General features: G+C 35.1%; 1 protein-coding gene across 3 annotated transcripts in view; it reads left to right on the top strand.

The window, feature by feature from the left end:
• Positions 1–21,889, top strand: part of LOC142357847 (unconventional myosin-XV-like) — a 163,282-nt gene that overhangs the window by 132,869 nt on the left and 8,524 nt on the right. For all 3 annotated transcript variants that reach the window (XM_075409359.1, XM_075409363.1, XM_075409353.1), the window contains 7 exons: positions 5,337–5,419; positions 5,813–6,020; positions 9,038–9,245; positions 9,628–9,797; positions 19,049–19,194; positions 19,654–19,802; positions 20,187–20,347. In XM_075409359.1, coding sequence (XP_075265474.1) covers positions 5,337–5,419; positions 5,813–6,020; positions 9,038–9,245; positions 9,628–9,797; positions 19,049–19,194; positions 19,654–19,802; positions 20,187–20,347 — 1,125 coding nt within the window. The remainder of the gene's footprint in view (positions 1–5,336; positions 5,420–5,812; positions 6,021–9,037; positions 9,246–9,627; positions 9,798–19,048; positions 19,195–19,653; positions 19,803–20,186; positions 20,348–21,889) is intronic.

The raw sequence follows: 21,889 nt of genomic DNA, 5'->3' as shown, positions 1-21,889 counted from the left end.
TTCACAAAAATATCCAATCAAAATTACATTTCACGCTTCAACATCAGCCATTTTTTGGTTGCTTGAAGACGAAAGGCGATTGAAAGGCTAATAGGGAAGTTTACTTTCAAAGAAATCTAATTCAGTCTGATGGCTGTTTTTTTAGAAAACTTTTCATATTTCATATCTTTTTTCTAGTCCCTTAGAGAATAGTCACTTTTCATGTCGAGCTTAGGTTAATGACAAACGACATTTACTCTCAAATGGTTCGCAATGAACGAAATCAAGGAATCACACATGTTTTTTTAGGCTTCGATTCTTCAGTTTTCTAAATATTTAATGTAATTTATAACTTCATTTTGAGATTTTAACTGAAATTTTGGCGTACTACGGCATAGACTCGTTGTCTAAAAGTTTAATAGGCTTCCCAATGATTATTAAGCGAAGCTATCTAGTGCCTTGAGTGGACAGCTGATGGCTGTTAAGACTTAAAAAAATCAGTTTGCGGAATTTTTTTTCAACAATAACCTATCTTAAACTAATTTTTGTGAACTTTAGGTCAGTCTCAGTAATGACAGGATATTCATTATTTCTATTGCAGCTCAAATTAGTCCAGTTAGCAGTTCTAACTATTGGTTTTATGACTTCGATGTCACCAGTTTTCATAATTTTTTTTTAATTTTGAATTTTTCGTAATTTTGGTTCCTATTGAAATTTTATCAAATTATCCTAATAATGATAATTCCCACTGGGTTAGAGAACACTTTCAATGGATGATAGATGAAGTATTCAGAGAATAATTTGACGGTTTAAATGGCTCCGACCCTTTCTTCTCGCACTTTTCTAATGAATTTTTTGTTTTTGCCTGTATTTGTTGTTGTTTTCATATTCAGAAGACTTATTGTGATGTCTTATTGATGACTTATGAACGGAAAACATCCTTGACTTCCATCCAGGCATAACTTAGCGTCATATTGACTTCGTTGAAAGCTATGGAATTTAATGGCTGTTAAGACTTTGAAAATAATTTTTTAATTTTTGACTACTAATTGATCTTAAACTTTCTAACAGGAGCCTCTTTCTTTCTGCTGCAACCAAAATTTTCTGGTTAGCGGTTTTATGTTCTTACTCTTGGTTTTGTGACTTCGATGCCACGAGTTCTCTCTCTCTCTCTATATATATATATATATATATATATATATATATATTGGTATTTTTTTTCGTAATTTTTGTTCCTTTTGGAATCTTATCACATTATCCTAATATTGGTTGTTCTCATTGGCTCAGAGAAGACGCTCAATTGACCATAGATCACTTAATCCCATTAATTAGTGACAGATCCGAGTGGTTGCTAAGGGGGATTTAGCTGATTGTTGATTAAGTTTTTGCCAATGTTATTGTTCCGACCCCATTTGTAGAGGGAGGAAATATATACTCAAATGGGTTTTTTTCAGACAATTTTGGCCGATTGATATATTCATCGGAGAGAAATGTGAGAGGTATCATTAAAAAGCTCGTCCAGCGTATAAATCGAAACTAAATTTTTTTTGAGTTTTGTTTTTTCGAGGAGTAATCGAGGCTTCAAGTTTTGCGTGAACACTTGATATTTGGCATGACCTCGTTTACTTACAGCGTTATATTTGTTCGAACTAAGATTTTTTCACAAAAATATCCAATCAAAATTACATTTCACGCTTCAACATCAGCCATTTTTTGGTTGCTTGAAGACGAAAGGCGATTGAAAGGCTAATAGGGAAGTTTACTTTCAAAGAAATCTAATTCAGTCTGATGGCTGTTTTTTTAGAAAACTTTTCATATTTCATATCTTTTTTCTAGTCCCTTAGAGAATAGTCACTTTTCATGTCGAGCTTAGGTTAATGACAAACGACATTTACTCTCAAATGGTTCGCAATGAACGAAATCAAGGAATCACACATGTTTTTTTAGGCTTCGATTCTTCAGTTTTCTAAATATTTAATGTAATTTATAACTTCATTTTGAGATTTTAACTGAAATTTTGGCGTACTACGGCATAGACTCGTTGTCTAAAAGTTTAATAGGCTTCCCAATGATTATTAAGCGAAGCTATCTAGTGCCTTGAGTGGACAGCTGATGGCTGTTAAGACTTAAAAAAATTAGTTTGCGGAATTTTTTTTCAACAATAACCTATCTTAAACTAATTTTTGTGAACTTTAGGTCAGTCTCAGTAATGACAGGATATTCATTATTTCTATTGCAGCTCAAATTAGTCCAGTTAGCAGTTCTAACTATTGGTTTTATGACTTCGATGTCACCAGTTTTCATAATTTTTTTTTAATTTTGAATTTTTCGTAATTTTGGTTCCTATTGAAATTTTATCAAATTATCCTAATAATGATAATTCCCACTGGGTTAGAGAACACTTTCAATGGATGATAGATGAAGTATTCAGAGAATAATTTGACGGTTTAAATGGCTCCGACCCTTTCTTCTCGCACTTTTCTAATGAATTTTTTGTTTTTGCCTGTATTTGTTGTTGTTTTCATATTCAGAAGACTTATTGTGATGTCTTATTGATGACTTATGAACGGAAAACATCCTTGACTTCCATCCAGGCATAACTTAGCGTCATATTGACTTCGTTGAAAGCTATGGAATTTAATGGCTGTTAAGACTTTGAAAATAATTTTTTAATTTTTGACTACTAATTGATCTTAAACTTTCTAACAGGAGCCTCTTTCTTTCTGCTGCAACCAAAATTTTCTGGTTAGCGGTTTTATGTTCTTACTCTTGGTTTTGTGACTTCGATGCCACGAGTTCTCTCTATATATATATATATATATATATATATATATATATATATATATATATATATATATATATATATATATATATTGGTATTTTTTTTCGTAATTTTTGTTCCTTTTGGAATCTTATCACATTATCCTAATATTGGTTGTTCTCATTGGCTCAGAGAAGACGCTCAATTGACCATAGATAAAGTTGCAGTAAAAACATTTATGGTTTAAATGGCTTCGAAACTTTCTTCTCGCACTTTTCTACTGATTTTTTTTTATTTTGCCTGTATTTGTTGTTGTTTTCATAGTCATAAGAACTACTGTGCTTACTGATTGATTATTTGTGAATGAAAAAAACATCCTTGTCTTCCATCGGGGCATAGCTTAACGTTTTTTTGTTGACTTAATAGCTTTTGAATTTAGTGTCGTTGATACTGCGGGTTTTCTCAGAAACTTTCTGGTTTTAATATATTTGTTCAATTTTGTTAACTTTGAAGGCATTTTGTTATAAAAAGAAAAATCTCCTTGCTATTTAAAATTGTGAGAATAGAAAAGTTTTTACTGAAAAATTCATTTTGATGGCGTCGACACTTTTCTTGCTCAACTTTTTTGATATTGCTGTTTTTCTAATTGCGGTTAATTGAGGATTGACTGAATCATGTTACTCAATGCAGTCAGTTTATAGCGCATTGTCTGAAAATTTTTGATATTCGTTTTCAAAGACTTTTTAAACTTTTCAGTTTTTGTTGATCTTTTTGTCAAATTGTAACTTATTGTCAGCATTCAGAGGTGCCATGCAATTCCTTGTAATTCAAATATCAACGTGTCTATTGACAATGTGTCGTAACTGATTTTGCTGTACAATATACGTTTTCATAATGTTTTGTGAGTAATCAAAATTTGTGTTTCTTTTAACACATTCGTGTAATAATAGATCAGTGACTTTCAAATGTAGCCCAAAGGAATTTGTTTATTCTTTAAGAATAATTTTAGATCAATTTGCATAAATAGGATTTGAAATAAAAATAGATAATATTCAGTTATTAGCTAATGACTTCAATAATGTTCGTTTTCAAAAATTGTTTGTAGTTTTTTTTTTAATTTTTCTGCTTCTTTAGTCCGTTTCTATGGTTTTTTCTGACCAAAGATAGGTGTTTTTGGTTTTTTAATAACTTTTAAACAAATTTATCAAAACTTATTTCTATAAAGGTAATGATTTTTAGGACTTCTGAAATTTTTCGGTTTAAAAAATTTTGATTGATTTTTGAATTTCGCCTCCTTGTTTTGTGCCGACTTGTTATCTAGCCTGATTAATGAGAATTCCCACCTGCTTTGTAGTTAGGTTAAAGTAAATTTGTGTAGTCAAGAATTTATCCGAATGCGTTTTGACGTTGTTACTAGCTGCTTTTATGTTTTTGCTTATTTGTGTTTTTGTTTTTGCTTATTTTTGATTTTGTTTTTGATTTTGCTTATTTGTTTTTTGTTTTTGCTTATTTTTGTTTTTGCCTATTTTGTTGTTTGTTCTTTTCTTGTAGTATTTTGAATGGCAGCTCTCCTGAGCGCTGTAAGGAGGCGTTGCATTATGTATTCCAACTAGTACTTTGGTTATGCAACGATTTGTGTAAACTCCAACATCTTTTTTGTAAATTCCAAAATCTTTTTTGATTATCTCTTTTTGGTTGACAATTGAGTCGAAAATGTACATGAGCTCGGGTCGGAACATCATGTGCGAACGCACATCAACGAGCATCCTTGTCTCAGTAATGACAGAGTTCATTGAATACAAAAGAATTGACATAAGTAAATCCAATTGGTTGCTACAGTTCATAGCAATCGTTTTTGTAATATTGACACGATTTGTTATGTTGCTTTAAAGATGATAATGTTCAGGTCATAAAACCATTCAATTTTTTAGATTGCAATTCAGGACGTGTCCTGCTATGGTTTTTTTACTTGGTCGAATAAAAATTTGTTTACCGTAAGCCACGAATTGTTCAACATTTTGCGTGAAATGCAATTTTAGGTGCCCGCTACTTGAACTTTGTCCTTCTATGTCTTAGTTACCATCTCTAATGCTTATTGGTATTAATACTTTCCCTTGCATCTCCTCCTTAAGAAACAGGAGTATGTTTAACTACGAATGACATCAAAATTAGTTGGCACTCTAAGAATTTTGTACAAAAATCAATTTTCATTTTCTGTTCTTCCAATCCCAATAGGGGTTATGGGAATCAATGGTTGCTATTTTCAGCAATCTCCTGGCTATGTTTTAATTTGCTCTCCCGTAATATCATGAGAATTTGAACTGAATTGTTGACTACAGTAAACTACTATGAGTGCACCCCAATTGGCGGTAGTCTAAAATAAGCTCGAAAGTCCGCACGATCTTGCTGAAGCAAGCTACAATTGATCCCCTCTCTCCTTCTGCCAACAGTTTGTAATCAATTCGTCCGACATCAATCGGCGATGTTATATTCTTTGTTGCCTTGAGAACTGAGCAAAGTTAAGAAATCCCTAGCACCTTAATTCTTCCTTAATTGTTCTTCCACCCAAAGTTGTTCTTCCTTAATATATTTTCAGATTTCAAAGAAGTCACTGGAGCTGTCTGATGAAGTGTACTGTCAGCTGATCAAACAGACTACTGAAAATAGAAGCCTCAAAAAGTTAGTGCTCAATTTTTGTGGAACACCATTGTTTATTCGTCTGCGCAGAGATGAAAACACATTCATTGTTCACGCTTCAATTTTCGCGTATGCTCGAAAGTACATTTAGATATGATTTTTTTTAGTTTGACGATCTTTAATAGAGGCGATTGCTGACTTGATATTTAACAACAATAACTATCGTTTCAGTTTACCCCACTAGAGTTAAGAAATTGTACGCAAATGAATTTAGGGATAATACTCTCCTTCGAAGTATTATCATCTAAGTGATCGTCGTATAATGAATAAATTCTAAAAGTAACTTGAAGCACACTTTTGGGGGAAGAGTTTTAATTAGACTGACCAGCTTTTCTGTTTCTTAAATCTATTAACCAATTTTTTTTCCAAATTCAGAGATGGCTACTTCAAATACTGGCGTTTGTTTGCCCTGTTGGCCTCCTTTTCCCAGTGTTCGAACAATCTTAAGAGGTACATGTGGAGATACCTGAATGACACGCGCTCTTCTCACCCTCCCAAATTGGCCAATCTTGTCATTCAGAACATGGGCAAGACTTTCAAATATGGAGGCAGGACTGAATTACCGGGTGTAAACGAAATGAAGGCACGGTTTTGATTATATGAATAAAATTGTTCATCGGAATCTTGTGTGCGGACATGTCGCTGTAGATAATCGTTAATTAAGAATAAACCGAGTACCTGAACTTAAAAAAAGTACATTTCGGAGTATTTTTTGCGAAGTAATTTTTTCTGTTGGGGGTTTGTGTTCGAGTTTCAAAGTATGTTGATTGATGTATTTCACTGTACAAGGTGAAGTCAGAAACGGGTAAATAGTGTAATCAGGAATCAAAGTGAGAAAAATGTCATCATGCACAGAGACAGGGATCTCTGATCTGGTTGCATTTCTTACTTTTAATTGAAATTGTATGGAATTAAGATCCATTTATGGAGCTCGAATTACAATTTTCCTAGCCCGATTACTTGTTTGGTCGATCAATTGGTTGCTCGAATTCATTTTTAGTGAATCAAAATTTTTTTCGAGTTTCGTGGATAAACCGCAAGAGCCCTGCTTTAGATGCCCTGTACTTAATTTTTTTCCGACTGCACTTGGTGTTGGGAGGAATTATATGCTTAACTGGGGTTTTTGTTCAGTCAATTTTGGCCGATTGATATATGGTAGAACGTTGTGAAAGGTATCACTAGAAAGACCTTCAAGCGTAGACTATTTTAATTGGAGGGTTTGTTGAGTTTCATCTTTTTCGACGAGCTATCGCTGTTTAATGTTTTTATGAACAAATTTTTATTTTTACGCTAAATTTGCACGGATGAATATGGAGGAATTTTTGTCTGTTTAATAGAGGCTGCCCGCCGCTTTTCATAGGCGATTGCTTAGGCGCTCTCCTTTTCAATGCAAAGGTTTTGGATTTTATTTGGGGCGTTGTCTTTCTTAATTGCTCTCTATTGTAAAAGTGTCTTTGTATGACAAAATTTTTGTTTGACTGTTTTTGCGCTTTTTTACATCACCTTCTTTCGTTTTCACTTCCTGAGTGACTTGATTGTCTTAAAGGTTACAAATTTAAACTTAATTTTCAAATTCGCGGTAGTACAAATATTTTTCTTGAAAAAATAGTTAGCTTCAATTAGTTTTTGAACTATGGAACAAGTAAAGATTTTGGACTAATTGAACACGTGCAGCTGATATATATTGTGCCTAATTGGCTTGACTTAGACCCAATCATACCCATGTTTTGATAATTTTGTCAATAACTGAACAGCGATAGCTGAGGCTATTATTGGTTTTTTATGTCATCAAGAGTGTTGTTACAACCATATGACGTCACAATCACTTGAAATCTGCTTTTTGTTTATATGCTTATGCAATTTCAGCTGAACCGCTTGCGTGGCGTCATTATTCAGTCTTTGTCGAGAGAGTTTTTGTTCATTCGCGTGATAAGGTTATTGGTCACACGTGACTTGTTTCACTTTTGACTTCCTCACTGTGACATTGACTTTTCTTTACTTTAATTCAAAAAATAAGGGCAAGTGAGTGCATGCCACTTCAATTGAAGACTGTTTGAGGACAGCCTATAGAGGCAGCAAGTTTCTTTTTTGGCCTGTTTCTTTTTAATAAACGCCGTCAGCCTCTCAACGGCTGTTATTTAAGCGCTCTCCTTTTTTAATTTGCTTTACCTTTTGATCACGTTCTTCGTTTTACATAGGTCACGATTTTCACACTTGACTTCTGACTCACCTCTGTCACTGTTTCCAATTGAATAGATTTTAAAATATTTCACGCATTGAATTACGCAATGTAGCGAATACGGTCAAAGTCACAAAAGCAAAATCAAAAGAAACGGGATAAACCGACGAAGCCAGGTCATTGTCATAGTTCATTAGGTTATCGAATTTCATTGGTAGCTTATGCTGGCTGACATTAGTAATAAGCTTAATAGCTTCATTTTAGAAGCTGAATTAAGTATGGGTGTAGAATCTAACTGAAACTGCATACCTAATAAGAATTTTTTGACATTGAAAAACAGAGAAGGTAAATTTTTCTCTTCTTTTTAAATAGCCGCACTCATCTTCTCAGCCGGCTATTATAGCGCTCCTATTTTTTTTTACTTCGTCGAACAAAGCAATGTTTCGCTTTACCTCATTTTGCCGCTTTTTCAACCTTTTGCGTGAAATGTTTTTGACTTCTCTAGGTTAGTTTCTCTCTTCTCTCATTCTGCTAAAAGTGATTTTGAACATCAGTTGCTCAGCAAAGCAATTCAAAATGAACAGATTTAGTATAAAAAAATGAAGTCGGAAATAGAAACTGGTTAAACCCATAAAGCCCAATTTTAGATGCCCGCTATTTGAACATTGTTCCTCTAAGTCTTAATTACTATCTCTAATGCTGATTGGTATTGATAGTAGCCCCTGTAGCCTCTCTCTAAGAAACAGAAGTGTGTTCAACTACGAAATGCCATCAAAATAAATTGGACTTAAAAAATGTTTTTGTACAAAAATTTTTTTTGTCAATATCTTCTATTCTTTCAATCCCAATCAAGCTTATTGGAATCAGCGGCGGCTATTTTCCGGCAATCTGCCGTGTATGTTTTGCTGTTTTTATTCAAAATGTTTGCTTGACTGTTTAATAGCCGTTGTCAGCCTCTCAAACGGCTATTATTTAGGCGCTCTTTTTTACAATTCCAAGAATTTGATTTGTATCGGGGTGCTGTCTTTTTACAAATCATAGTATTTAAATTGTATTTGGGTGCTGTCTTTTTTTGATTCAAAGAGTTTGAATTGTATTGGGGCGCTGTCTTTTTACGACTCGAAGAGGAGTGTTGGAGAAGTCCTAATTTTAATCAATTTTTTGGAGTGAATTTTGAAGCAGGAAATGAATCTGCCGGGTATGTTTTTCTGTTTCAATCCCAATGTGCATCAAGTGCGTCAATGGCGGCTATTTTCTGGCAGTTGGACGGCTATGTTGCTATCTTTTTGAGACTGCAGATCTACGAAGCTGTTGCAACTATTTTCTGGCAATCTGCCAGCTATGTTATTGGTTAAAATTTTTTTGTAAAATTGGTTTAAATCTAGTTTAGATAAGAATCAAAACCTTGCTTAATTTGGAAGGCCTTCTGTGATAATCGAACATGCAAAAGACAGAGTTTTGTATTGCCCGGTCGACTTATCAAAACTGTCAAAGTATTCACGGCTACTCTAGTTTGGGAAGCTGTATCCAATCTAGCAGCTCAAATTGGAATTCACGATCCAGATGTGGCTCAGCAATTCGGAATTGCTCTTTCTATAGCCCCGAAGTCTACAAAATCCAGCCAACCAGGTTAGTGAGGGTGCACGCCAAAGTTTTTTTTAATATATAAGGAATGACTTTTCCGGTTAGATATCCACCTGGCAGGGCTAATTTATAGTACCACCATCACTATGAATTGCATTAACAGTCTTGAGGCATATACAGAATGTGTACTGATGCCAGGACTTTTTGCTCAGTCTAAGGGTTATAAATAGTAAACTTAAGATTCGGTTGACTGGGCCTGCTTGCATATTGTGGATGAATGTTCGCGATGTTCTATTAAGTTGGCCGCTTCATGGATGATTATCTGAACTCGTTTCATTATGGCTTATGACTACGATTTTGATTTTAATAACCAATTGTACAACAATTAAAAAGTATTAATAGGATTTGAGAACGTGTTCTTTTGTAGGTGCTAGTGGTAATTACCTATCCCCGCTGCCAGACAACTCTTATCTTATGGACGCGATAACCAAGTTGGAGATGTCCAATAAAGAGTACACATTTGTGTTTGTCAGGCTGTTCTGGACTGTGCCACTCTCCAAATTCCCCACAACTGCTACCCACATCATATTTTCACAGGTAAGAGAAGCTTCATTCTGTTTTGGGATATTTGGAACCGAGAGAAACGATTACATTTAAAATATTCGATTCAATGAGAACAGAAAAATGCTTCTCCAATTTTCTGGAGCAGCTTCTCAAGCGGTATTATTTAGGCGCCTTCCTTTTTTACAATCCAAAGCATTTGGATTTTATTGATGTGCTGTCTTTTTTTAAGATCTGTTCACACTTTTTTCGGCGTTTTCACGTCAATGAGAAGTCAAATTAGAGTGGTGATTTTAGTCACTCTGATGTAGTAAAGTGAGCAATAGTCGAGTAGGTCTGAGGCGTGTGTTTTTGTCAAACTACCTTTAAAGTTGAGTGAGAAATCGGTGTTTGAACATATTTTCAGTTTTTCCGAGAGAATTTTTTTCACGTGCGTTAATTTTACTTCTGTTTTCAGTGTTTCTTCTCTTGAGTGCTATTAAAATTATACAAATGTTTTCTAATTGCGCCTATTTGAATTTTTTTGAATTCATCAATGGGCAGCTATAGCTTTTTATGACTTCGAGACTATTTTTTAGTCATAAAATATTTGTGAATATTTGATTTTGCCATTTTAAATATTGCTCATGTCCTATCATTTAGTATCGTTAACGACAGGTCTTATTGACTGCAAATCAGATATAAATTTGACCTAGTTAATGGTTTGAGTCCACAGCTAATGGTTTTCATTACTTTGACACTATTAGTTCTTAAAAAATTTTAGTGAGTCTTTAGTATTTGTTGACTTTTTTGTTGTCTTCTCTTTTACTCGCAATAGGGACAGGTCTCATTGATTCCTAATAGAGATTTATCTCATCCATTTATTGTTTCGAGTTTAAGGCAATTGATTTCTTTTCCTCTGACAAATTGTTTTCAAGAAATTTTTTCGATTTTTTTGCGAGTTTTTTTGTTACTTTGTTTTATCTCTTAGTTCCATTATTTACAGGTACCAGCTGTTGCTGAGGATGCTCAAATTAATCGAGACAATTAACTGAGTTCATGGCCATTTATTTGTCTGAACTATACGCTGTCGTCCGTTTTCCAAAAATTATTTTGTATTTTTGAGCTTTGCTTGTGTTTGTTCTACTTATCACTTATTCTCAGTAATGACAGTTAATGAATGTTGATGATGAAGATATATTTAATTGGAAAAATGCTCACGGCTAATGCATTTTGGTGACTTTTATACTGTTATTGTTCAACAATTTTAAGCCAATTTTTCAATTTTTGCGAAAATAATTTCACTGCTTTTCATTGCTTTTTTGTGGACTTGTCACTCTCAAAAATACAATTCTCTTTGGCTTTGTAGTGCGATGCGATTTGTGATTTTGATTCAATTTTTAGCCCAATTTGGTGTTGACTGAGATACCGTTTGTTTCCGAATTGTTTAAGTGAATTTGTGTATCTTACCTTCACTTTTAGTTCTATGTTTCCATTTTCAGTCACTCGAACTTCTAAAATACTTTTTATAGCTTTTAAATTTTTATGGTTCGCTGTGATTAAGGACTCTAAAATGTGTTTATTTTACTTTGACTCCATTGATTTTCATTTTTTTAATTTTCATTTCCTACAATTTTTGCATTTTGCTTTGTCTGCCAGTGTTTTGCCTTAGATTGTTGTATTGCGTACTCATTCTGTTAAGGTTGCATAGGTTCAATCTTTTTAAAGTGTCAAATTATTTTTTTACTGCTTATTATCTTAGCGTACGAATACTATTTCTCAAAACACTAGATCATGGAAAACGACATTTTCTAATTTTTCGAGTTTTTGTTTAATTTTGCACATATAGGGTCATGGGTTTTTGCATGTTATTGCTTGTTATTGCTGTAAAAATGTTCATTGCCAGCTCATTAGTTTATACATTCCTTTAGATTTTAATTCAGGACGTGTCCTCCTTTGTTTTGTTTAAATTTGATTTGCCATTTTTTTAAATTTTTAATTGCTCTCACGCAGTTTTCAGCTATTATACTAGTCCTGTTAGTCTTTTATGGGATTTTCTGCTTGACCAATTTTTTGTCTGGCCCATTTGTCTATTCGTCCCCAAAAACGGGATAAACAGGTAGCTCGCAGCTGGCATTGATTTCTGCTAGAGCCTTTCAGCTCACTAGTCTCCAAGTAGGCGATTCACAAACTCTTTTGGAGCCTTATTATTAGAAGTTAACCTCCTTCCACTTCCAACATCACCCCCCCCCCCAATCGCTACCCCTGCAAATCGTTTTGTCTCGTTTTCAATAGCCGCGTCCTCAATTCTAGGCGGCTATTATAGCGCTCCTAATTTTTTACAATCCAAGAATTGGATTGTATTGGTGCTCTGTCTTTTTTTTATTTTTGTGAGATGTTTTCACACCTTTTTTCATGACTTTGAGCTTTCAAAACGGGATAAGCAGGTAAAGCTCAGCGGGCATCAAGTTTCATTAGAGGCCCTTAGCCGCGTTTATTAGTTCTTCTAGAACTTAGAGTGTTGAAGCTACTGGGAAGGCCGTAATTCAAGGTTAAAAGGTCATTTTCAAAAATTTTTGAGCCCAAAATGTTGCATTTTTTTCGTCTTTTCGAATTTTTTGTTGGACCAGTCTGAAATTGAGGTTTGTAAAAGTTGGTAAAGGTCTTTTGCTAGACGTAATTACTTTTTATGGCCATTTCAAAAGCTATATGTATTGCTACACCAAACATAAACACGGTAATTTATTCTAATTTTTAAAATGTCTTCAAGTTTTTTGAATATTTTTGTTGTTTCAGCTCTTGGTGTCACAATAATAGGTAATAGGTTATTTTATAGTTTCGAGTGGTAATGGAATGGTTTTCAACTTACGAATTTTACAAATTTTTTTGATAAAACTTGCAGTTTTTTCTAATTTTCTGAATTTAATTGTCATTATTCAATTTTTCCAGCTCCCGGGGGGCAAAAAATCTCGTCCAAGATTTTCTAATAGTTTACTGCAAAATTTTTAGTGGCCATGGCATAAGCCAATTTTTTCAAATTTTTGAAAATTGTTGTCAATTTTTAGGTGTCTCGAACCTGAACAGCCAAAAGATTTTCTTTAGGTTTTGATAATAGGTTACTGCATAGTTATTCGTGGTAATGGGGAATGTGTTTCAAGATTTTAATATTACAAATTTTAGCGATTTTCAAATTGTAATTTTTTCTTTGACTTCCTGACATTTTAGTCTTTTTCATCAGTGGCCAGGGGTTTGCTGCTATTGAGTTTGGTAGTATATTATTGCAGAGTTTCTAGTGGCAACAAAATAGTTTTCTGTTTTTTTAGATTGCAAATAAAAATATTTTTTTAAATAAAGCTTGCAATTTAAAATTTTTTTATTGTTTTCAAATTTTGTTCGATTTTTTTTTTGTCATTTTCTGAGTTTAACTATCTTTATTGGCCAACGAAACTTTTTAAATGTTGCAGATGATTTACAAGACAGAACTCCACAAAGAAAAAATGAATTTAAACATTTTTTCCAGAAACATTTTCGAAAAATATTAAATTTTTCCTTTTCATTTGAAGCATTTGTCACATTTCTTTTTGAAGCATTGGTCATTTTTTTTCGAGATTATCTACCTTTAGTGTCAAATTAATCTCTCTCAAGTCTTTTGCGTGAGTTAATGACTTTATTGCATTGTGTCATAAATGGCCTTTTAGGAATAATTTTTTTTATTTAGTTCGATTCTTTTAGTTTCTCAACTTTCGAGATTTCGTCTATTTGGCTTGGATTTTTAAATTGTTCTGCTGGTCAGGTACATTAGTTCTGTTTTTCATTCAATTCCTTGGATTGTATTTCAGGACTTGTCCTGCTATGTTTTTTTTACTTCGTCTAACAGATTTTTGTTTCGTCTTAGCGTGACGTCTTGGAATTGACTTTTTCAATGACTTACCTCACTCAAAAAAATGACTTCTGAGCTCACTTATGAAACTTTAAATTTTATGAACATTTACTTATTAAAGGTCAATAGTGTGCATCTAAGTAGTACCAAACATATGCCCTAATTCTTGAATATTAGAGTCTTGATTTTTTTATTTCGAATATTAATTTTGGGATCTTTTCCGTTTGTGCCCCCCCAAATATTGCACGTGCATCTGGGGGGGGGGGGGGGGTTGCAAATAATATGCGCCCACTAAGCTGAGGGGGCACAAACGGAAAAGATTCTAATTTTGAAAAGCCCTATTAGGGCTTTGTCCTTATAGAGCTTATGTGTCTCATAAAAATGACAGTCCGAAGCTAACCCAAAAAGTCTAGTGGTCTTTTAAAGGACTGATGGTCTATCTGTCTATTTGATTTCTATAGTTGTTTCAATTCATGTAACGCCACAAGCGTCTATCGCGGCTATTTTCCGGCAATCTGCCGGCTATGTTTTCATGTATTTCATTTTGACTTCTGTTCTCGGTGTTTTTTTCTTGGGTGCTACTAATATGATGTATGTATTCTAATTGCAATTGATTTAATTCATCAATGGACAGCTAATGCATTGCGACTTGACACTACTTGTCGTCAAAACATTTTAGTGAATTTTTGATTCTTGCCTTTATTTTGCATGAATTGCTCTCGATCGAAGTTTGAAGCAATTATTGTAACTTTGTTGGTCCTTTTTTATCCAAGGTTTTTGCTTGACTGCTGATTCTTAAGTGTCAGCAGCTGAATTCAAATTGGTGTCTTTTTATTAACATTGATTTTACCTCTAATTGCGTCATTTAAGCCCCCTAAAAATTATGCACCTCTAATTGCCCCCTTAAGTATATATAGTTCTCCATCAGCCCCCGCCCGGTAATTCAGTTGTTCGATTCAATTGTTTCTTTTCAAGGAAAAAGCTTCCTAAGACTCAGGATGATTATTTTCAAGAAATAGGATAATTATTTTCAAGAAATATTACCGAATTATTGAGTTTCGCAAGTTTATTGGTGTGAAGGCGGTTCTAAGAGGTTGACCCCCACCCCCACCCGCCACAACCAACCCCCCCCCCCCCCCCTACAGCCCCCCCACCCCCACTTCACCCCATCCCCCAAACCCCACACCTGCACATCGTTCAGCCCGCCAGGGCCCAATGAGCCAAAGAACCTCTCCCACCACCCCTCCCCCCTCACACTGCCCCCCTCCCCCCCCCCCTCCCCCCACACACACTGCTGCCTCACCCCGGTGCCCTCGCTGCGCTCACCTCACGCCCCTTCAATTAAGCTAAAGCTAGCCGCACTAAACCGTGGCTAGTTACCGACAGAGACAACCGCTTGCCAGTCTTATGAGAGCATTTCGCCCAACGGTAGTCGGTTATATTTTTTGTTTCACAAAAAAACACATTATTCACGTTTGACTCGTGACTTACCTCACACTCACTGTTTCAACTGAATGGATTTTTTTACGCATTGAATTACGCAATGTAGTGAGTAATGTCAATAATAAAACAGCAAAATCAAAAGAAACGAGATAAACCGATAAAGCCCGGTGCATTAGGTCTCATCGGTTGCCAATGAGGGTTTAGTTTGATCAAAATATTTATTTCAGTTGGTAGCTATGCTTTCTTTGACTTTTGCACTATCTTTTTCGAAAAGTGTTGGAGAGTTTTTGCAAAAATGTGTTTTATTTTGTTGTCTTTAGTCTCAATAATGACAGTTTTTGTGGTTGCTAATGAAATAATTGAATGTGATTAGTCGCTTGTTGATAGCAGTCGTTTTATGATTTTGGCACTTCCTTTCGAAAAAAATTGTGGTTTTTTTTGGTTTTTTTGTTGTTTTTCTTTTTTTCTTGTTGTCTTTTTGCTTAGTCTCAATAATAACGTGCCGGTCTTCTAAATTATGCGACTGCTAGTGTGGCGCAATGTCCACCAATTTGTGGGCTCGATTTTTCGTTTTTTTTTGTTTCGCTGACTGAGATACGCTTTTTTTCTCCAAGTTTTTTTAGCGAATCTTGCCTCGTTTGTAGTTTTCTTGTCTGCTTTTCGACCATTAGAACTGCTGAAAGGTGTTTTTTGTTTTTATTAAGTTTTGTGATGTAGAGTGGTTAAGGATTTTTGCATGTGGATTTGAGGTTTTTTGACGCCAATGACTGTAAAGATATTCTGTCTTTTGCCGAATTCATTATTTTTTACACTTGTTTGCTTTGTGTGTCCTTGATCCCCAGAATGTTGTAGTTTTATTCACTCAATTCAAGGATGTGGAGACAGTATTTTCAGAAAGTGATATTTTTACTGATTCCTAACACACTAAATTTGGTGAACAGAAGTTTTCTTATTGTTTTTGTCAGTTTTTGCGCAGGGGCATGGCCTTTGTTGTCTTAATTTTTTGTTGCTGTAAAAGTTTTGATTGTTAGGCCACTGAAAGACTTTCACATTTGACTCCTGACTTACATCACTCACTCACTTTTTCAACTGAATGGATTTTAGTTTCTTTCACTCATTGATTTTTTGAACCAAAAGAAACGGGTAGATCGGGTAAACCGACAAATCCCGGTGATAAGGTCATAGTGCATTTGATTATCAAAGTTCATTAGAGCGATTGCTATCTGACATTAGTATTTAACTTCTTCGCTTTCAGTTTAGAAGCTTGAGTTAAGCATCTTCTCAGATTCGAACTGAAACTGCATTCCAAATTCGAACACTTAGTAACAAATTCTGTTATTTTTCCGCTTTTTTCTCTGTTTCTATCCCGTTGTGCGTCAAGGGCGTCAACGTATGCTTTTTGCCGGCAATTGGTTGGCTATGTTAATAGTCCTCTTGTTAATCCGATTTTCTGTATTATCAACTTTTTGTCTGATCGTTTTTTGTCTGATCATGTGACTTTTGGTCCTGGTAAAAGCTGGATGAAAAGGTAATCCGGTGAGAAGCAATTATTGTGAACCTGTGTGGTTTTTGTGCAAATTTTTTGCTTGACCGTTTTCTACTGTTCTTCGAGAATAATCTTTGACTTCTCAAGTAACTTTTTCACGCACTTCTTGATTTTGAATGATTTCAATTGCTCACTCCAAAATAATGTTTATTGTTCAAACAAAACGGATAACGGATTGTTAGAGACTCGGAAACAAGTCCTTGATAGCCGAGTGGTTAATACTTTCGTCGACGTGACGGAATTGGACGCAGGAGGTCGGGGTTCGAATCCTACCGTGTGCTGATGTTTTCGCACCCATAAAGAAAAATTTATCGAGGCTACAGCGCCTCAATTAAATTGCGCCGCCTGAAATTCGAGGTCAGTTTTTCGGACGTTTGTCGTTTTATGTTTAATAGACGCCCTCATCTTCTCAGCCGGCTACTATGGCGCTCCTAATTTTTTTTACAATTCAAAGAATTTGAATTGTATTGGCGCGCTGTCTTTTTTTTAGATCTGTTCACACATTTTCATGATTTTTGAAGTCAAATTGGAATAGTGATTTTGGTCACGCCGAAACAGGAAATGGAGTGAAAAAGCGAGTGGTATTGTGGCGTGATATTTTTTCGCTCTAATTTTAAAGTAGAGTGAGAAAACTGTCTTTGAATAAAATTTCGCTTTCTCGCTAGTAGTTTTTTGTTCACATGCGGCAATTTCACTTTGATTTTTACTGTTTTTGCAATTTTTTGGATCGGGTTTTTTTCTAAATGGTTTTTCCAATCCATTTATAGTCCATTCTAGGTCTAATTATCTGTTTAGTCAATGAAAATTGTCTAGTCCTGCTATGTTTTTTTTACTTCGTTGACCAAAAAAATATTTCGCTTTACCTCATTTTGCCGCTTTTTCAACATTTTGTGTGAAATCTTTCTGACTTCTCTAGGTTAGTTTCTCTCTTCTCTCATTCTGCTAAAAGTGATTTTGAACATCAGTTGCTCAGCAAAGCAATTCAAAATGAACAGGTTCAGTATAAAAAATTGAAGTCCTAAATACGGGATAAACCCATAAAGCCCAATTTTAGATGCCCGCTATTTGAACATTGTTCCTCTACGTCTTAATTACTATCTCTAATGCTTATTGGTATTGATAGTAGACCCTACGAAATGCCATCAAAATAAATCGGACTAGCAACTACGAAATGCCATCAAAATAAATCGGACTTAAAAATTGTTTTTGTACAAAAATCTTTTTTTTTCAATATCTTTATTCTTTCAATCCCAATCATGCTTATTGGAATCAACGGCGGCTATTTTCCGGCAATCTGTCGGGTATATTTATTATTTGCACCCAATTGTGGTCTAGCAAATGGGGACCCCGTTGCTATTTTTAATGCAGATTTTTGTTTGACCAATAGATTTCTTGTTAAATGCTCCTTACCCGAATACTTTCCTGAGAGCACCCTTCAGAACATTTTTAATGAGACTGTAAATTCAAGTGGGCGGCAAAAGAAACAGTGTGCAATTTAAATTTGTCGATTTAAGTTTCGATTTTTGTCATAAATCTGGCCTTTTCTTCCCAGTTATTTTTTCGAGACTTGAGTTGAATTTCTTGATTGCTTTTTCGAGCTGAATTGGTTGATGCATTTTCAATTGCTCTCGAACGACATTTGAAGCAATTATTGCTCATTTGTGTCTTGTTTTGTAAAATTTCTGTTTGAACGCTTTTGCGCTTCTCTTCTAGAATATTTTTTGTTCTCAACTGACTTTTTCACGGTTGACTTATTAATATCTTTTGTGATATAAATTGATCTTATTCCAAAATTGAATCTACTGCTAACATAAAACCGATTGTAATATCTATAGCAAAGGCGCTTTAGCGTAGGGGTCATAAGGTCAATATTAAGGTGACTGAAGGGTACTCTAAACCTTTTTAAGGTCAATAGAGGTCGACTATGCGATGAAGGGTGTTGCTAAAAAGCGTTGCGACTAAAATGAAATAAGCTCTATAATTTCGGTAATAAATTTTTCGGACTACTCGATTTTGGATAATTTCTGTAGATCACGTGGGTTACTTCATCAATTCAGCTCTGTATTTGTTTCTATTTATATTCTACGACCCGCTCGCTATTTCGGCTATCAGCCGGATATTTTGAACTCCTGGATCCCATTGTGTCTTGGACACTGTTAGCCTACCGTTGATCATTGCATTTTCAGGCCATTTTGTTCGGTGTGGTACCGCATGAATTATTATATTTCAGCAGTAAGTTTCTTCGTATACTGCGTGTACACTATGATGTTTATCTATTTTGGCAAAAACCATTGCAGATGAGTTTGAGGTACGAAACCATGTGGAAGTTTGTTATGATTTGGGAGTCGAGTGTTAGATTGGCATGAATAACTTTGGAATGTTGGAATGGAAAGAGTTGCAATGCTCAATACTAATGGGTTTTCTCATTTGTTCTTGCAGATAATGACATCCTTCCAAGAGGGAATGCTGGTGTCGGTGAATGTGCAGCGTCCATTGACCGCTGAAAAGATGGAACTAATCTCAAAGCTGGTCGCCATTGACATGCGACTAACTGACCCAGAGCAGAAACCGGCCGAAATCAGCACGTTAGTTCCTAAGTACCTGTTCAAAGAGGACTATATGCCAGAAGTTGTCCAAGTGGAAACTGTTTTCACTAAAGTCACTCAATCGGTTTTTCAGTCGGCAACACAATTGGCTGTTCAAGTATCTTAACCAAATTTCAATTTTTCGTCTTTGTTCTACTCGCAATGAGAACTTTGCCAATAGCAGATTTAGTGTCAGATTTGGCTCCAAAGATGTCATATTAAGCTACTTCAATTGACAATTCTTGCAGACACTCTTGAAGCATTGAATAGTTCATAAGTGAAACAAAAGTGTAATAAATAGTATCCTGTAAAAAATTAGGAAAGTGCGTCATATCTAGGTGATAGTTTCTGCTGGTGGGCCAGGAGGGCACCCATGATCACTAATAGAGGGTGATAGAAGACATCTATTGCCTAAAATGAACACTGAATTCTGATTTTAACAAATGAAATGTGTTACAGAAGTGTGTTGTTGGAGTTCTTGCCCTCGTTTATGCATGCAGTGTTCAAGAAGGGACAGTACCACGAGAAACAGTGGCTCAATCAAGTTGAAAAACATTTCACAAACACTTTGAAGCTATCACCTGAACAATCAAAACGTCTCTTTATAGGTAAGAAGATCATTGCACTCGTGTATTACAATTGATGTCATTTTTCAATTCTTGATGCCTTTAGAATTAAATGCGAAGTAAGTACAATATCGAACGTGCCAGTTTCCAAGCTTGAGTGTGCAATCATAGTTTGTCGCGATTCTTTTTTATAGTAAGTGACTCTGAAGCCACAGAGAAAATCTGGCATTCGCTGTGGTCCCTGGAATTATTCGAGATCTAAGTCAGAATTCCCAAGTGACTTTAGCTGAATCGCGTAACCTCACTTGCAACGTGGACTTTGCAATTTGTAAAGTTTGGCACTGATATAAAAATATATGGCACTTCAGAGATCTTCCAATATCTTGCATTTTACAACGGGCGATTAGATGTTTCAAATGATTTCAGAGTTAGTGTCAACAAGGCCTCTGTTCGGAGCTGCCGTGTATCCAACTTTATTGCCTTCCAGTAACCCCGAAGGCGGAAAAACAACTGGTTCGGGAGACTCGTCTATGAATGCTTTGATCGCAATCAACAAATCTGGAATAAGTGTTCTCAATTTCTATACGGTATGTCTAGGCAACTTTCTTGAGATTTAAACGTTTAATTGCTCTCAACGGATGTATTTGGGTCGTGTTGATATTTTTTATTCATTTTTTTTGCGTGATCAATTTTTTTTGTATGGCCATTTGACTTTTGGACCTGGGAAACAGAATAAACTGATATAGCCTCAGGACATTAAGTCTCTGTTCAGTGCTCGTAGAGCTCTACTAGTCTTTTAAGTATTCATTTTATCGAACCCCCTTCTAACACCTAAAATCACCCACCCAATAAGTCTAGCTTAAGCTACCTACTACCAAAGTTAACCCCTCGACTTGAAAATTTGTCCAATTCAACCATAAGGGAAAATTTATGTAAAGTAAATAAGAAGGCTCGCTTGTTTCTGTGCGTGGCACAACAGAATGTTCCCACATTCGCATTTGAAAGCAAACAATAAATTGTATCACAATATCTGAAATGGTACTGCATAGAAAGTTGTACCCAGGCAATAAATTTTGTTATAGCCACCTTTTGAGAATATGGTAATTAATAGCCGCCGTCAGCTCAACGGCTATTATTTGGGTGCTCTCCTTTTTAAAATTCAAAGAAATTGAATTGTATCGGGGCGCTGTCTTTTGATTAAGATCTGTTCCTACATTTTCATGATTTCATGAAGTCAAATTGGAGTAGTGATTTTGGTCACGCCGAAACAGGAAGTGGGGCAAAAAAGCGAGTGGTTTTGCGGCATAAAATGTCTTTATTCTAATTCTAGAATAGAGTGAGAAAACGGTGTATAAACGAAAATTCGCTTTTTCTCTAGTGGTTTTGTTCACATGCGGCGTTTTCCCTTTGTTTTCCGCTTTCGATTTTTTGGATCGGATTTTTTTTCTAAATAGTTTTTCCATCCATTCATAGTTCATTCTAGGCCCAGTGTTTTGTTTGATCCAAATTTTCTCTTGGTCTACTCTTTTGTTTAGTCAATACAAATTCTTTGAATTGCACGTCAGGTATTGTCCTGCTATGTTTTTTATCCGCTTCACCTTTTGATCACGTTTTTTGTTTTACATAAGGCATGATTCTTCACGCTTGACGTCTGACTTACCTCACTCACTTTTTTTCAACTGAATGGATTTCAAATTCTTTCACGCATTGAATTACGCAATGTAGTGAATGCAGTGAAAGCTAAAAGAGCAATTCAAAAGAAATGGGATAAACCATAAGTAATGGGATAAAACCTAAAGACCTGCCATTAAGTCATAGTGACTTATGTTATCAAAGTTCATTAGAGCGATTGCTAGCTGATATAATAATTAAGCTTAAACCTTTCAGTGCAGAAGCTGAACTAAGTATAGGTTTAGAATCTAACTGAAACTGAACAATGAGTTAGATCAATTTTCGAAATTTAGGATAGAATTTTCTAATGGCTATGTCTTCTTTTTTCTTTTTTTGTTTGAATACAGATGTGCGTCTAGCGCGTCAACGGCGGATATTTTCCGGCAGTCTGCCTGCTGTTTGTTTAATTGCTCTTGAACGAATTTTGAAGCAATTATTGAGTGCCTTTTTAGGGCTCC

This window comes from Convolutriloba macropyga, chromosome 2 (assembly GCF_964194025.1).
Source record: "Convolutriloba macropyga chromosome 2, txConMacr16.3, whole genome shotgun sequence".
Classification (NCBI taxonomy): Eukaryota; Metazoa; Xenacoelomorpha; order Acoela; family Convolutidae; genus Convolutriloba; species Convolutriloba macropyga.
The sequence above is the reverse complement of the archived record's forward strand: the minus strand, read 5'-3'. Positions and strand labels throughout refer to the sequence as shown.